This window comes from Antechinus flavipes, chromosome 3 (genome assembly GCF_016432865.1).
Source record: "Antechinus flavipes isolate AdamAnt ecotype Samford, QLD, Australia chromosome 3, AdamAnt_v2, whole genome shotgun sequence".
NCBI lineage: Eukaryota > Metazoa > Chordata > Mammalia > Dasyuromorphia > Dasyuridae > Antechinus > Antechinus flavipes.
The window spans coordinates 232,772,498-232,790,556 of record NC_067400.1 but is presented as its reverse complement, the minus strand read 5'-3'; the positions used below and the strand labels follow the sequence as shown (position 1 = coordinate 232,790,556).

Sequence of the window (18,059 nt, the reverse complement as noted above, 5' to 3'; positions counted from 1 at the left end):
CATATTTGTAATATTTGCTGGCAGGCCCACTTGTGACTTAAGGCTTATATCAAGCTAAAGAAAAAATACTACAGCCATGTTTCCCAGAATATGTTGACTTGGGCAATTATGTGAAAAGTTTGAGAGAAGGGCATAAGGACATAGACAGGCAAGCTGCCATAACTGCCTAGTAACCATACTCCTAAAGCTCAGCAAGTAGTTTGAGGCGCATTGCCAAGAGTTACCAACCTAGTGCATTATTTTCTCTCTTCCCACTATGGAACACCTTTCACGTTACTAAGGAGAAGTAAAGAATAAAGTCCATTATTTTAAAGGGAAAAAAAGCATTTTATATTTCTAAGTATATTAATATAATTGGTTGAATATTTGCTCAGAGAGGGCAATAATCATCATTGTCTCTTATTTCATAGATTGCGATAGTAAAGTAATTGAATCAAGGCCACCCATAGAGACATTTGTAGATTTTGGAATGGAGCCTACATCTCCTACTTTGCAGTTAAAGCTTTTGTGTCTCTGCCTTCAGCATCACTGCTAAAAATACAGAACTAAAGAAAAGAGAAAAATAATTTCAGTTCCAACTGATAGTTCATAAAGAACGTAGACTTCACTATATTTAAGTTAAATTTTACTCAATTTTCTCTTGGTATGGAAGAGATCATAGGCTCTTCATAGGCAGCATGATAGAATGCCAGGAAGGGAGACAGGAAGGCAGATTTTGAGTTCAAATCTGGCCTCAGACACTTACTAGCTGTGTGACCCTAGGTCACTAAACAAACTTTTCATCTATTAAAAGACTGGAGAAGGAAATGGTACACTATTCCTGTATCTTTGTCAAGAAAACTCCAAATGGGAACAGGAAGAGTTGGATATGATTGAAAATGACTGAAAAACAACAACAAACCAGGTTCATCAAAGCTAAGATCTGGAAAGTGGAAACAACTTGAAAAGACTTTAAGTATAGGGCCAATCCTGGACCATAGGTTGTTGTCCAAGGCCCAGTCTATATGGGTTCTGAAATGATCATCACTATGCTAATTGTATGCTGATCCTTTTTTTAAATGATAGAATAACTTTCAAAGACTAGTTGTATGGTAAAAAACCAAAACCAAAACCAAAACCAAAAAAATGCATGCATCATAAATGAGCCACTTATTAATCATGTGATCTTAGACAATTTTCCTAATCCCTATCTCAGTTTCTACAACTATAAAATTGGAAAATTAATATTTTAGTTCTCAACCCCACTAGATTGTTGTGAAGATCATATGAGATTATTTAGGAAAGATGATCTGCAAATTTTAAAGTGCTATATAAATGTTTATTATTACTAATAAGTCACAAATGGGTTGAGACCTATATCACTGAAGGAAATCTCCACATCAATCACAGATCCTTAAAGTATGCAATCTACCTTTTTCCTGTGAGAATTTCATGGGAATACTTCACATAATATATAAATGAAAATAATATATAAAATCTAAAATTGTTTTAAAAGTGTTAGATGATATTATTATGGTTATTAGATTTAGATAGTTGTAACATTGGATAGAGCTCTGAACCTGGAATCAGAAAAAATTTATTTCAAATATGGCTTCACACATTTAATAAGTTGCTCAAGCAAGTCACTTAACCTCTATTTGCCTCAGTAAAATAGTGATAATAATAACACTTTCTAAGGTTGTTGAGAGGATCAAATAAGATGATATTTATAAAGCATTTTGCAACCCTTAAAGTACTATATATTTTACATATTATATACAATATAATTATATTACTGACAAATATCATAAATTACATAGATATATACATAACATCATTTCCAATGAAAAGTTTTACTTAATCTCCAATTTTTTTCTTGTTGCCGTTCTGCTATTTTCAGTGTATCCAACTCTTTTTTGACTCCATCTGGGCTTTTCTTGGCAGAGATACTGAAGTGATTTGCCATTTCCTTCTCTATGTCATTTTACAGATGAGGGAACTGAGGCAAACAGGATTAAATGACTTGCTCAGGGTCACACAGGCTAGCATGTGTCTGAGGTCAGATTTGAACTCAGGAAGAACCTGGCTTAAGAGTTTTGACCATAGTAAAATTAGTTTGGGATCTCTAAATTGTTCTCCTGACTCTGAAACAGAGGGGAGAAGGAAGGAGTGGAAAAATGAAAGGAATGGAAGATTTTTCACCTATGATCTTTTTACTATCACCATCCAATTCCTGCTTTTTCAGAATGAAGCCTGTGATGTCATTGATGTAGGCAACTCTATCAATGAAGATTTTCATTTGTAATTAGCTGGTGCCATGAATAGAATACTTATCCTGGAGTTAGGAAGATTCATCTTCCTGAGGTCAAATCTGGTCTCAAACATTTAATTGCTGGGCAAGTCACTTCCTCCTGTTTGCCTCAGTTTCCTCATTTGTAAAATGAGCTGGAGAAGGAAATGACAAACCACTTCCTTATCTCGGCCAAAAAAACTCCAAATGGGATCAGGAAAAATCAGAAACAGTATAAAAGAATCATTTAGAATAGGGAGAAGTTAAGATCACAAAGATAGGGCTTATCAAAGGAAGTACTTGAACCATGACTCAAAGGATAGTCCTGTATTCACCATGCCAGATTAAGTGTCTTTCAAGACTACACAAATGCATTTGAACAATGGGCAATCTGTATTCTTCTTCTCTGATTAACTGAAGGAATACGATAAATAACTATATATTTATAATGCTTTAAAAACAATGCTGTTTAGAGAGAGAAAGGAAAAATGAGAAAATTGCTGTAAGATTTCATTTCTGTACTGTATTTCTTGGAGATAAATACTTTAAAAGTCATTTCATCAGTGTCTGTTGCTTATGAGCTTTGCTATCTCAGTTGTAACTAAAGTAGAACTTTAAAGTATTTAAAGTAGAACACTGAGGAGTGTTCTATATTTTATAGGTTAAGCATAATTTTATTTTATATTTTTCCTTAAGGATCTAAGAAAATGTTATAAATAAAAATTCTGATTCATATTTTCTATAAAGTAATATGGTGACCAAATGAGCAGAATAACTGTTAGAGAGCAGCACTAAGAATTAGATGCTGTGTTATAATGCTCGTTAAGCGGTACAATTCCAATTATATTACTGTAATATTTAATTATTTTCCATTTTACTTTTTTTTTTTAAATGTGGAATTGATCAGGTCCCCTTCCAGGGATAGAGGCTTCCCTTTAAAAAGGTAATAACAATTCCTTGCCTAATAAAAATTAGTAACAAATATTTTATGATGAAAACAATCTAGAGGTATATTTTCCCTATCATGGCTGTGAAGATTCACATTTAAGCCTTTTTAATTAAATTACCCCATCAAGGGAATCATGTGTGAGCTTTTTGATTGAAGAAAAAAAACAGAATTATGTCCACAAAGTTAGTGTCATGAGACGTCAAAATGCTAAAAGTGAACTATAGTCTCTGAAATCACTCAATACTATAATGAAAAAATTAGTTAAATTATAATGCTATTTTTTAAACACATACCGAGAGCAACTCTTGCTGCTGATGCATCATAATTAATCCAGAATGACACCCATGATAAAATTGTAATTAGTATGGAGGGCATGTAGGTCTGAAGAATGAAGTATCCAATATTTCTCTTCAACCTAAAGCTCAATGAAAGTCGTGGATAGGCACCTATGAAAAACACAAAAATATTATTTATAATGAGAGAGAGAGAGAGAGAGAGAGAGAGAGAGAGAGAGAGAGAGAGAGAGAGAGAGAGATTGGCAAACAAAATCGTTTGCCTTTGTTGCCATGGAGATTAAAACATATCTTTGGAGCCACAGGGATTGTGGAATACTCCACAACCATACAATTTATTTCTGTCTGGCAAATGGTATTTACAGAGAACCAATAGTGTCTTGAGAGGAAAATGCTGTTATGTAGTCTATTTTTAATGTAATAATGAGGAAATGCTACTAAGGCTAAACACTAAACTGAGAAATATCCCTCTGGAAAACTTTTTTTTTTTTTTTTAAAGAAAAGCTTTTAACAGAAGGCTGCAAAAGAAAGCCAAATGTCTTGTTTATCCCTTTAATTAATGGCTGTTCTTCTACTTCTTCATTGTCTGTAGATAGATTTGGCCCAGAGCTGCCCCAAGCCAAATGGTTTCTTTTTTGCTGCCACCCACACACACCAAGCCCAAACAGCTGTGCAAAAGTTAATAAGGTGGGGGCACTTAACAAAGATACAAAGACCCTACAATTTTGCAATGAAAAACTCTAAAAATTAGAAGGATTAAAGATGGGAGATACTTAACCCTAGTAAAACACATTCCTTAACTTTACACTGACGTTTTACAATTCTTTGATAAATGAAAGCACTGAGTTCATTACCCTTGCTATTTCTCAACATTCATACATCTATATGCACATAATAACGCTTTTCATCTTATTATGTTTTCTTCCCACATATAATCCTTTAAAAAGAATTGGTTTACAATACATAGACACATAACAAGTGTGTTTTTTAAAAAATTCTTACTAGCCATCCTTTTCTTTGATCCATTCTATGAATCAAAAGTAGCTGACAAGAGTTCCTTACAATTCTCTCTTCTAATCTCAAATTTTCCTGTACTTATAGCATTGCTTCTTTCCTTTCTGTCCCAGGAGAACTGTCTCTTTCTCCTCCCCAAAACTCTCTACTTCTGTTCTGGATCATTCTTCCTTCCTGCTTCCTCTGAGAAGGTGATTCTCTTAAGTTATGCCTCAAGGTTACAACCTCACAAAGATTCATTAGAATCTTCTTGTCCTACAAATAAGTTCAGAAAAACTTGATTCTAAAAGAACATTCCCTATAAATCTTCTCTCCTGCCATCAATCTGATACTCTTTTCCCCCCCTCAATAATATCTTGCTTTTCCAAATACATGTAAAGAGGATTTTCAATATTCATTTTTGTAAGACTTTATATCCAAATTTTTCTCCCTTCTCAAGACAGCAAGCAAACTCAAATAGGTTAAAAATGTGCAATTCTTTTTAAACATATTTCCATATTAGTGATGTGGTGTCTGTTACTCTTCTTTATCTTTAAAACTTATGCCTTAAAACTTCTCCTTCAACTCTGCCTCAGGGGGGAACAAGATAAACAACTTCATTCTGTTATCTAGGAATGGTTGGTTCAGTCCTGAGCTAAAAGAATTCCAACTCTATTCAATTAAAGATCTTCTATTCATTTCAACTCCACCCACCAGCTTCATTGGGTTGGGGAGCAGGCCTCCCTTGCAGCCAAAGATCTCCTTATAAAAATGGCAATTAAAAACTCATTTCTTTGCAGAGGTTCTAAACATGCCAGTTTTGCCATGCTTGCTATGCCAAGGAGGCCTCTGCCCACTGGATAATATTCTTTTCCTATGCTACCCTCTCTTTATCCTCACCTATTTCCCTAAAGAGACTTTATGCCTCTCTGTCAGGATTTCTAACTTTACTTCCCAATCCCTATAATAAACCTTTTTTTTTTTTTCTTATCAATCTAGGTTTTCAGGTTTGTAAATTCCTTTACAAAGAATCTTTGTGCTATCCAAAGCAGATTTCCCAAAACTCTCTACCCTTGCATTGAATCCCAAGGGAGTGTAGGGGAGCCAAACCTCTCCATTTGGTTCCCTGAACCCCAAACCTGCCTCTAGAACTTATCATCTAACTCCCTGACCACCCAAAACCCTAATTTCATTTTGGTTCTCTAAATCTAGACCTCATCATTTGGTTCCCTGAAAGAGAACCCCCAAACCTAAACCTCATCATATTTTTGGTTCCCTAACCTGGAACCCCCAAAACTAGATTTCACCTCATCAAGTCCCTCAATTAATCAATAAGCATTTATGAAGGCCCTGGTATATATCACACATTCTCCTGTTTTCATTCTTTGTTCTGATTGTGACTTTTCACTTTGCATCAGACTTGTGTTTCTTCTTTCCCTATATATAGTTATTTGATGAAGATTTTTTTCCTTAGTCTTTTTCTTTTTATAAGCTTTGATAACTTTTGTGGGGTGCTCTGAAATTGTGTCCCCTTTAATCTGTAAAATAATCACTCTGAAACTGTGTCCCCTTTGATCTGTTTAAAAAAAAAAGTGAGATTGGGGTTTCCCAGACTGGGAGGGAGCCTATTTTCCAGATGGGCCTTTTTTAAGATAAGCAGCATCATTCAACTGAAGATCTTGGGCAAATCACCTCCTCCTCCATCCCTTCCCCTCTCCTCCCTCCCCATTGGTCTTTTGGGTAGCTGGATCACTATTCAGGAAATTCCAAATTCTGGAAAAAACCTTCAAAGTGATTTCATTCAATGAGAGATCTTGGTCTAATAATCAGCTCAAACTGCCTCCAGCCCCAAAATTTGCTCATAAAATAGGTTTCTATTAACACATTCTTTGCAAATCTCCTCATTAAGAGATTTGTCTGCTAAGAGAGAGCTTCTTAGTGAAATATAAAACTTCCTTTTTTGCCCCTAAGATTTTGGCTTTGTTGGACCTGTCCCGAGACCAGAGGGGATTCTTACATCAATTCTCATATCTCAGTTCTCTACCACTAGAACAGCATCAACTTCAGGTATGCTCCACTTGCGCTTGTATATAAAATGTGGGAATTCTACCAGACCAGAAGTTCTTAACCTTTTCTTGTGACACAGGGCCTTTTTTGACAGTTTGACAAAACATAAAAATCTTTTTATCAAATAATGCTTTTAAATGCATAAGATAATTTGTATTACAAAGGAAACCAAATAGTTGAAATAGTTATCAAAATCTTGAAAAAAACACTCTATAGAAAATGGGTCAAGAACCACTGGATATATTATATCTAGAGTTCTCTCTTCCCCAGATAGGATCCTCCCAGATTCTGTGATCACTTCTATGTAAATGATTTTCAAATCTATACCATTGAACCTGATGTTTTGCCCAATTACTAGTCAAACTGCTTGATGGATACTTCCAAGGGTATGCTGATAAATATTTAACAACTGGCTACATAACACATTTTAAGTTAAATCTATATTATTGATATTTTCTCAATTATATTTCAACAAAACAACAAAGAAGGCTTTGATTTTTAACACTTACCATTTTCTAGGTGTAAATACAGAATTTAATAATTCACCCTCATTACTATTTGAACTGGTTCCAGCACACTCTTAAGGACCTCCATTTGAATATTTGCTGAACAACCTAAATATGTGGAAATCTATGCTGCTTATATTCTCTACAGAGTCGAATTCTCTTTCTGATTTTTCATTTTCTATTAATGGTACTACCATTATTTGATTTTTTCCTCATCATATTCTATATATTTCACTTTCAAAATGCCCATATCTATATCTCTCTTTTCACTTCTACTACTGTCAGCCTAGTTTAGGCTCCCATTCCTTTTCATCAGTATAAAATGAATCCTAACTGGTCTTTCCACATCTCACTTCTCTCCCTTCTATATCCCATTGCCAGATTAATATCTCTAAAGAAGAATTTGACTCATGTCATCCAATTGTTTGGTCATCTTGATTTATAGATCTTTATCATTTTACCAAATAAAATCCAAATTCCTGTGCATAACAATAAAAGTCCTTTATGATCTGGTCCTAGCTCCACTATACAGAGTTATTTCTCACTATTTCCTAGAGATTTTCCTTAAGTCAAACCAAACTATAAACTATTTCCTGAATATACATCTTTCTTTTTGCTAACACTAGCTTCCTCATTATTCTCTAACAAGACATTTTCCATCTCTTGAATCCAGATTGTTCTCCATGCAAAAATGTTCTCTTTCTTTGTCTCTTCCAGATTTCTTGACTTTTTTTCAAATCTTGGCTGAAATCCCAACTTTTTCAAATAGATTTTCTCAATCCCCCTTAATTCTAGTGCTTCCCCTATCTTAATTATCTCCAATTTATCTTGTCTATATGTTGGTAGTAGATAATTGTTTATATGTTGTTTCTTCCATTAGACTGTGAACTCCTTGAGAGCAGAGCTTTTCTATTGCCTTTCTTCATATCCTCAGTGCTAAGCATAAGTTTATTGACTGCTGTTTATAAAACCTTTTGTCAAATAAAAATACTATGACCTAGTGTTATTTTATTCTGTCTTGCGTCTTATTTATTATACTTTTTTTTCTGTTTTTTTCTACTGTGTTATAAAATACTTGATTAGCTCTTATTCATTTTTATAACTAACCCCTTCCCCCAAGTGATCAACACAGCAACTTACACATCCTAGGGGCTCAAAACACTTCTGATGAATAAATAAATATCATTTTGTTATGTATTTATGAGATGAAACCATGTATAATGGCTTTATTTTCTCAAATTTTATTTTCTGTATCCCCAGTGATTCCACTAGACTTTAGTTTGCAAGCTTGAAGAAAGAAATAAGTTCTGTAACCTTTTAAAAAATATCTTAAATATACTCCAGATCCTCATGAGCTAAGCCATCAGGTTTAAAATTCCTTTGAGACACACCTTCTTATGGGAAATATTTCAGTGAACACCTTCACATCAAGGACTTTATTGTTATTTTTTTAATGATCCCCCCACCCTCAATTTCTCATGAACCACATATAAAGAAGGCAAATAGCTAATTATCTGCTCTATAGAATAAGTTTTGTGTTGAACTATTAAAGAACAAATAAACAGATGTCTACCTGCTAAAGCATGGTAGATTCTATTCTATATTGCCGGGATATGTGCTGTTGATAAATAAGGAAGAAAATTTCCACAATTATATAACCTCAAAACATTAGGTGACACAGTTGGGGGAATGCTTGGCTCAGATTCAGGAAGTCCTGAATTAGTGGACTCAGATATTTACCATCTCTGTGATCTTGGACAAGTCACATAACTTCTCATTGCCTCAGTTACCTCAATTGTAAAATAGGGGTAATATCTTCCCTCTGTTCCCACCTGATTTTTGAAAGAATCAAATGAGATAATTTATTATAAAATTATTTAGCATAATGCCTAACTATCTTTAAGACTGAAAAGGACTTCAGACATCATCTAATCCATCCTATACCTTACCTAGAATGGCTTCTACACAATTCCAGACAAGTGCCCATTCATAGTTTCACATGAAGATTGTCATTGAAGGAAGAAAACACAATTTCCTGATATATTTCTACAACTTCTGTATTGTTTTGAATTTTTTTTCCCTTTTTTACTTTCTAATAAGATTTTTTTTTTCAGGATTCATATATTATTTCTACATTTGTCCTCTAAGGCAATAATAATGATAATAATAATTATATAATTATATATATATATATATATATATATAATAATTATTATTATTTAATTCTTTTTCTCTATGATGACCCATCAAATACTTGGCAGGTCTCACACACCACTACCCAAAATCTTTTATTATTTCTTGCTCCTTTAGATGAATCTTCATTTGACAGGATCTTCTGTTTTTACATCATATCATCCTGTTGGTTCTTTTCTGAATCTGTTCCAACTCATCAATGTCCTTTCTAAAATTTGGTATGCAAAAGTAGACACAGTACTCCAATATGGTTTTTACCCCAATGGAAAAGAGCAGATTGTCATCTCTATTGTCTAGATACCATGCTCCTATTTATACAGTTAAAGATCAAGATAATTTCTTTTGTGTTTTGAGATCATACTGTAGTTGATTCTTGCATTTAGTATGGATGAAAAACACAGAGATTTAAGTCATTATTTTGGATCTTGTGTCACCAGGAATAATTCTCATTTCCAAAATGCCTTCACACCCTGGAAATTTTCTAACTCAATTAGATTTAAAGATACTAAAAGTGATAAGAATAAAACAAACTGCAGCAGTGTTGTGAGAGAGTATCATAATAGAGAAGCTCTGTATGTTAAGGAATATAAGTTGAAGCATCAGTGTCCCTAAAATATTTTTCTCTGAGTGTCCCTTTAGGTATCCTATGACAGGCACCCTAAGACATTCATAAACAGAAGTTTAAATAGACAATAACCTCTTGTTTAGACAATAATAAAATAGATACAAAAATCAGGGACCAGTTAAAAACAGTTTAGAACAGAGAAAAATTAGTATAGAGGAAAAAATTGGCCTTGGAATTAGAAGAGTTGGGTTAGAGTTTTAACTCAGGCATGTTTAGTTCCATGACTTCAGAAAGTCATTTATTCTCCTTGGTCTCAGTTTCCCCACTTATAACATGTATGTAACATTATTTAAATTTCCTATATCACAGCCCAGTATCATTACAAGGAAATTGTTTTGCAACTTTCAAGTTCTAAACAAATAAGAATTATCATTAAGTACTCTGAGACCCCCCCCCCAAAAAAAAAAAAAAAAAAACAATTCAGAGTATTGAACAACATCACCTCCTAAAAGCACTGTCAGGATAGAATGCACATCCCAGAACTACACAGAAAACTTAGCAAAGTTTCCATTGGCAGAAGTTAATGCTTTATGATAGAGATGCGTTAAGGCTGCTACTGTGAAATTGATACTGCAGTGCATTAGTGCATTAAATCCTGTTTCAAAATGTCAAGAGAAATGTGCAGAAGCTTTAATGTGAATGTGCCAATGCAGATATTTGATGATGCCAAAGTAGATGCTGAACCAAAGTAATGGACTTAAGCAAAATTCTGGACATATTCCTAAGTTCTTCTGTCAGACCAAAACAAAGGTATCTGCCACCAAACCTGCTTCCAATCCAGCCCTTGCTGCCATCATTGAGGGGGGAAATTATTGTGGAGAAGAAGGCTACTTTACTCATTACCACCAACAATTGCTGCAGACCAAATGCCACCAATAGGCAGTTAGGCACAAAAATCACAGCAGTGGGAACTTTCCCCAGAAAACGAGTCCTACTTTCTAGCTCAGCCCACATAGACATTATCCAGGAAAGCAACTCATGTGGAAGAGCCATCACTGCCAAATGTCAACCAACTGCCACTCAGAGGGCAAGCAACCAGGGGAATTGGAAAGAGAGATGAGAAGCAAATCAAAACAACACTATGCCTTTGACCACCATTCTCTTTGGACTCCAACAGATACAACCCAGTATCCTGAACACAAGAACTTTCAGAATAATAATGCTCCCAGTTCAGTGTCCAGGAGAGCAAACTTAGTGAAAATGCAGATTTCTAGAAAATAAAATCCCTGTCACTACATTTCTTAACATTGTCAAATGATTCAGTATCAGAATTGATATGATTTTAGCAATGGAGATGACATTCAAGAAAAGCATTACCATCTGCTTTACCACTGCATGTGAAGAGCCATGGGAGTTTTTCATCTGACTTGATGAAACCTTCCATATGTGTTGTTTTATTGGAATGTGAACTCCTTGAGAGCAAGGACTGCCTTACTTTTCTAAGGGCATCCTAGCATAAAATACAGTGCTTTGTACATATTAAGCATTTAATAAATGCTTCATTCATTCATCTAATTTGTTAGTTCTTCCATATAATAATACAATTCACAGTCTCTTCCTCATCCCTCAAATGGCATAGTAGAAAGACAATTAAATCAGAAATCAGAAAATGTGGATTCTTTTTCTGACTTTCCTACTACCTATCTGTATTACTTTGAGCAAGAGAGTTAATTTCTATGGGCTTCCTAATTTGTGAAGTAAAAGCATTACAATAGATTGCGTGTTCTTAAACTAGGTCTCTGAATAGATTTCTGGGGGTGAAGCTAGAGAAGAGAGTCTATAATCCCTAACTAAAATTTAGCATTTTTAGCAGAACCAGGAGAGCATTATATAATTCAACAAGATACTGTATGAAGATGTATTCTGATGGAAGTGAATTTCTTTGACAAAGAGACCTAACTCAGTTTCAATTGATCAATGATGGACAGAAGCAGCTACACCCAAAGAAAGAACACTGGGAAACAGATGTGAACTATTTGCATTTTTGTTTTTCTTCCTGGGTTATTTCTACTTTCTGAATCCAATTCTCCCTGTGCAACAAGAGATCTGTTTGGTTCTGCACATATATATTGTATCTAGGATATATTGCAACATATTTAACATATACAGGACTGCTTGCCATCTAGGGAAGGAAGTGGAGGGAGAGAGGGGAAAAATAGGAACAGAAGTGAGTGCAAGGGATAATGTTGTAAAAAATTACCCTGGCATGGGTTCTGTCAATAAAAAAATATTATAAAAAATAAAATAAAATAAATTTAGCATTTCTTTCAACTAGGAATTAAAAAAAAATTATCCTGAGAAGAGTTCCAGAAATTTCACCAGATAGTCAAAGGAGTCTATAGAACAAAAAAAGGTAACACTCCTTGAACCAGAAAATTTGGACACTTAAGATGTCTCCTCTAATTAGATACCTGATTGGTAGGGCTAAAGAAACTAAACTGTATCTGAAGTGTTGTTTAAATTGCAGTTTATAAAATTTAATAGCACTAATATGAAAAGAAATTATCTTAGACATATCTAGTTGCAGCAAATAGAAGTTCCAGAGAGGCAGATTTCATATGCAATGAAAGGATGAACTGCTTAATGGAACTCTTCAAAAGTGCCTCTGTTACAATTTGGAATGGAGGTTGTCAGGGATGTTGTAGAGGATATGCCTTCTCTGACAAGGATTCATTTGGATAATTTCTTGACATCCACTGACTTTTAAGAATGTATAATTTTATAAATTGAACAGTTAAAATTCCATAGCTCCATATCCCTAAGAATTTAAAATCTTCCACTTTCTGAACTCTGGACTATATTAACCATAATTTTAGAAAGCAACTATTTTAAAGAATAGGAATATATTAGTAAATCTACAATTATTTTATAAATGCATATTATGTGTCTAACACTTTCCTAGATACTTGGGATAAAATGATGAAATTAAATGAACTCTTCCTTCATGAAGCTTAAATTCTGACAGTATTTTATATTTGAATTAGCATTGATTTTCAAAGAAATCTCACTGGGAGTGTATGCATGTGTTCTAGTAATGTTATCACTAATGATTCTTTGAGAATGTCTTTGTAGCTAACTTAGGAGCTACCATATCAATATTTTCAGCATTTTTTGTCACATTGTTTTTGCAACACAAAGCTAAAACAAAATAGAACAATACAACTTGGATCAATTACTGTGTTTTTCACTTGCATTGGATCAGAATAATTTCTAGTTGAAAGAATCAAATACATCTCACAAAGATAAAGATTACACATCACTGAAGATTTTTTTTTAATAGATGTGATATAGGCTATAAAAGTAATTCCAAAGGAGTCAGGCAGGCACTTTCCTTGCTCTGAATGTGAAAGGATTATAGGCCAAGAGGAATCTAGGTCCCCAATAAAGAAATTCTGAGCACAGAAAAGGAGTTTCCTCAAAATAGGACATCAGAAAGATATGACAATTGAACTCCATTATGGACCCTGGACCTGAGTGGCTTCTTTGTAGAAGCAATATACTGGTTTCTGTTAGCTCGGTGCATAGGAATTTTGCTTTTCTTGTAGTTGGGTAGAAATACGGGCTAAATAACCTATAAAGTCTCTCCTAATTATTTTTAAGGATAGGCTAGGGGAAGGACTTCCTGGAGAAGAAACACATTCATTTATATGTACACACACACACACACACACACACACACACACACACACACGTGAGTCTCTATGTGAGTTATATATCTATACTTATTATATATATACATATATATATATATTTATGCTTGATAATAATTCAAGCAATAGTCTTCTACTAAAAAATATTAGGAAAATTATTGTATGTAAAAGCCCATTAAGCTAGAAGTTACAAAGCCTGTAAAGTATATGTCTTCTATTAATTTCACTGAAAACCAGAGCTAGTAGGATTTTGCAAATTGGATTCTAGAGCATAGATTCATATTAACCATAGGCAGTGCTTATTATATTCTAATTTATAGAAAATAGCAATTTGGACTTCTCATTGAAATAGTAAATAAAAATAAATGTGATGCCTGGTCTCTGAAAGATAATAATTTAATGTGGCAAATAAAAATATTCATTATCATTCATCATTGGTTCCTTCTTTTCTCTTCAAATATCATAGAAGTATTTTGAAATAAATCAAAAAGGTATTGTTTTCCCAATATATGCTGTTATATTCACTGAAAAAACAAAATAACTATACAAAACAATATTTTTGCTTAACTCTAGTCCATCCTCTCCCTCTCCCTCTCCCTTTCCCTCTCCCCCCCCCCTCTCTCTCTCTCTCTCTCTCTCTCTCTCTCTCTCTCTGCATTTATATGTGTATATATGTATATATATGTATATATATATGTATGTGTATATATATATATATATATATATACACACACATTTTTTTTTACAAGAGAAGCTGAGTATCTTAGGATTTAGTTTAATTTTAGCTTCCCTGAGCTACATGACTGCTTCAGTGACTTCCTATTTCATCTCAAATAAAACAAAAATTCCTCTGTTTGGCTTTTAAAACAATTAATAACCTGATCTTAAATTATCTTAACAACTTAAAAATATATTAGTCCCAGATGTATGCTAGTAAATGCTTTATACCTAATCCTCAGAAAGGAAATAACACACACATACACACTTTAAAATTTAATGTACATTATTAACATTTCCCCCATCACTTCCTTCAGTCTAGACAATCAACAAAACTCTGATTTGTAGCATTTGCTGATTTTAGATGGGTGAATATTCATATTGAAAATTTAACAACCAATTCTAATAGCTTCCAGAATTATCCTTGAATTGACTCTACTTTCTGCACTCTGTGATTCAACCATATTGGGCTTCTCTTTCATTATGTCACTTAACATCTCATGTCTCCCATCTCTTTTGCCTTTTTACTGACTGTTCCATAGTGCCTCAAATACATTCTCTTCTTCCCTCTGCTTCATAGAATACCCCTCTTCTTTCAAAATTCTGAATAGGCTTTACTTTCTCCAGGAAGCCTTTTCTAATTGTCCAAACTTATGGAGCCCTCCTTTGCAGTAGCAAAAGATCATTAGATCTTGGATTTGACTACAATGTATTTATTTTGTATTCTTATGTAGGTACTTGTCTTCTGCTCTGGTCAGGGCTACTTTTATTTTTGTTTTGTCTGTATCTCCAGTGCTTAGCACAATGGCTAGTGCACAGAAGATACTTAATAAATGCATTGATTTATATGATCTAGCTAGTAATCTCAATTATTATTTTTTAATTGGCAATTCAGATTAATTTGTCAAATATTTCTTAAATATCTATGGTGTGCAAAGTTCTGTAATAAATAGGTAGAATATATATATATATAATGCTTCTGTGGGTTTAAATATTGCTTCTGAATCTGACTGCTTTTATGATATTGGGCAAGTCATTTAACATTAATATGCTTGTTTCCTCATCTCTAAAATGAAGCAGTTGTATTAGATGATTCTAAGGTTCTAGATCTATAATATACACTACTACTACTATGATGAAAATCCTGCCCAGGACATCTTAGAAAAACTTGCTATAAATGAATACGTTGTAATGAGTATATAAATGATTTGAATGTATTTAGGCAGTTATACATCCTTCCCAACTTATTTGTACTGCTATTTGATTAGAAAATGTGTCCATTGTAAATTACAATTTTTGAATTAATGTTTTAGTCTTATTATTAAATAGCAATGGCTTTCAATATTGGTTAGAAAATTATTCTAATTTATCAGATGTAAATTCCAGCCCAGTATCTGAATATTTGTGATTATAGTTATTAATATCATTATAAATTCAGCATAATTCTGATGATGACTTCCAAGAAGTCATGTCAAATCTTCATCAAGGAATTGTATGATGTGAAAAGTCACCAGATGAGCCTGAAGAATAACAGATGGAGAATTTAAATGCTGTGTTGATATCTAGGCTGTGGTGAGGGGCTTAGAAGTTGTCCAGTAGGCTGGGTGGTGATTCACTGATGATTTATTAAAGGTCCTGGACAACAATAGTAATAGATGAAAACACGAATGTATTTTGATCTAAATTAGTGGAAGGTACAAAAATGGAGAGCACAAACATATTATGAACTAAATATTTATTACTTTAAATTCCTAGCTAGTTGCTAGTAAAATACAAAGCACAAAATGACTTTTAAATGTTTCTTAAATGGAATTAAGTCAAATTAAATTGTATAGGCAAAATGTCCTTGTATATTATAAGTTATTATATAAATATAATATATTATCATATTTACTGAATATTTCCCAACATTAAAAGAATCTATGATTTTGATGATATAGTAAACTTTATCTCCTTGCCTAGTGAAATACAGTTGTAGAGAGGACTTCTGGTTAAGATGGCAGAGAGGAGGCACACAGCTGCATAAGCTCCATGCTTTCTCTCACTATCCATTTCATTACAAGCCTCTGAATTAATGCTTGACTGAAAAAAAACCCACAAATAGTTACCAAGAGAAGCCATCCTTGAGATTCGCCAAGAAAGGTCTGTCTTTACTGGAGGGCTGGGACGGTTTTAGATCGGGCGCAGGCGGCGGGCAGTGGCAGTGAGAGCACGGGAGCAGACTGGAGAGGGGGTAGGGAGTGATCGCAGCCGTCTCTGCGGGGAGAGCTTCGCTACAGGTTTGGATACTTTGCTCCGGCAGCAAGTCAACAGCCCAGCAGAGAAGCTAAAACACCGGGGCTGAAGAATACAACCCCAAACAGCTGGAGTCTCTCGGGACCTGGCCGCCCCCCCCCCCCTCATCCCCCCCCCACAGTGACTCAGCACTCTCTGGGATCTCAGAGCGCAGGCGCAGCACAGTCCTGCTAGTGCCTCACTGCTGCCCCCTGCAGTCTGTAGAGTAAGCTCAATAACATACCCAGCCCCTCCCCCAAAGAAAGACTCCAGTTTTTTCTGTTTTTCTTTGGTAGTTTGTCTTTGATTATTAGACAGAATGAGCAAGAAACTGAAGAGGACTTTAACCCTTGACAGCTTCTATACAGATAGAGAGCAGACTCTAAATCCTGAGGAGACTAAAAACAGACAGTCCCCAGGTGAATCCCCAAAGGAGGAGATCATCTGTTCCTCAGCACAGATGAACCTCATAGAAGTGATTAAAAAGGCTCTCACAAGGGAGCTAGGAGAAAAATGGGGAAAGCAGAGTGAGGCTTGGCAAAAGGAGAGGAAAGCTTGGGAAAAGGAGAGGGAGGCTTGGCAAAAGGAGAGGGAAGCTTGGGAAAAGGAGAGGGAAGCTTGGCAAAAGAGCCTGGAGAAGTCAGTTAAAGAGAGAGTGGATAAAGAAGTAAAATCCTTGAAAAATAGGATTGGTGAACTGGAAAACAAAATTGGCAAAATGGAAAAAAATTCCACAGAACAAAGAACTCAATGGGACAATTAGAAAAAGATTTTAAAAAAGTGAGTGAAGAAAATACTTCGCTGAAAATCAGAATTGAACAAGTGGAATTGAATGACTTGAGGAGACAAGAAGAATCAGTCAAGCAAATCCAAAAAAATCAAACAATGGAAAAGAATGTGAAATACCTTCTGGGGAAGACAACAGACCTGGAAAACAGATCCAGGAGAGACAATCTGAGAATCATTGGACTTCCAGAAAAACATGATGAAAAAAAGAGCCTGGACGCTATTTTCCAGGAAATTATCAAAGAGAACTGCCCAGAAGTCATAGGAACAGAGGAAAAAATAAACATTGAAAGGATTCATCGATCACCCACTGAAAGGGATCCTAAAATCAAACCACCAAGGAATATAGTGGCCAAATGCCAGAACCCTCAGATGAAGGAAAAAATATTGCAAGCGGCTAGAAAAACCCAATTCAAGTATCAAGGAGCCACAATAAGGATCACCCAGGATCTGGCAGCATCCACATTAAAAGATTGAAGGGCCTGGAATATGATATTCCAAAAGGCTAAGGAACTTGGTATGCAACCAAAAATAACTTACCCAGCGAGAATGAGCATCTTTTTCCAGGGAAGAAGATGGACATTCAACGAAGTAAGCGAATTTCATCTATTTCTGATGAAAAAACCAGAACTTAACAAAAAGTTTGATCTACAAATATAGAACTCAAGAGAAATCTAAAAAGGTAAAGATTAATCTTGGGAACTATATTTTGACTATATAGATGTATAAAGAATACA

General features: G+C 34.5%; 1 protein-coding gene across 1 annotated transcript in view; it reads right to left on the bottom strand.

Annotated features, from left to right (window-relative positions):
- GABRB3 (gamma-aminobutyric acid type A receptor subunit beta3) overlaps window positions 1-18,059 on the bottom strand; it is a 271,001-nt gene that overhangs the window by 29,611 nt on the left and 223,331 nt on the right. Inside the window, exon 7 of the mRNA XM_051984644.1 lies at window positions 3,512-3,664. Coding sequence (XP_051840604.1) covers window positions 3,512-3,664 — 153 coding nt within the window. The remainder of the gene's footprint in view (window positions 1-3,511; window positions 3,665-18,059) is intronic.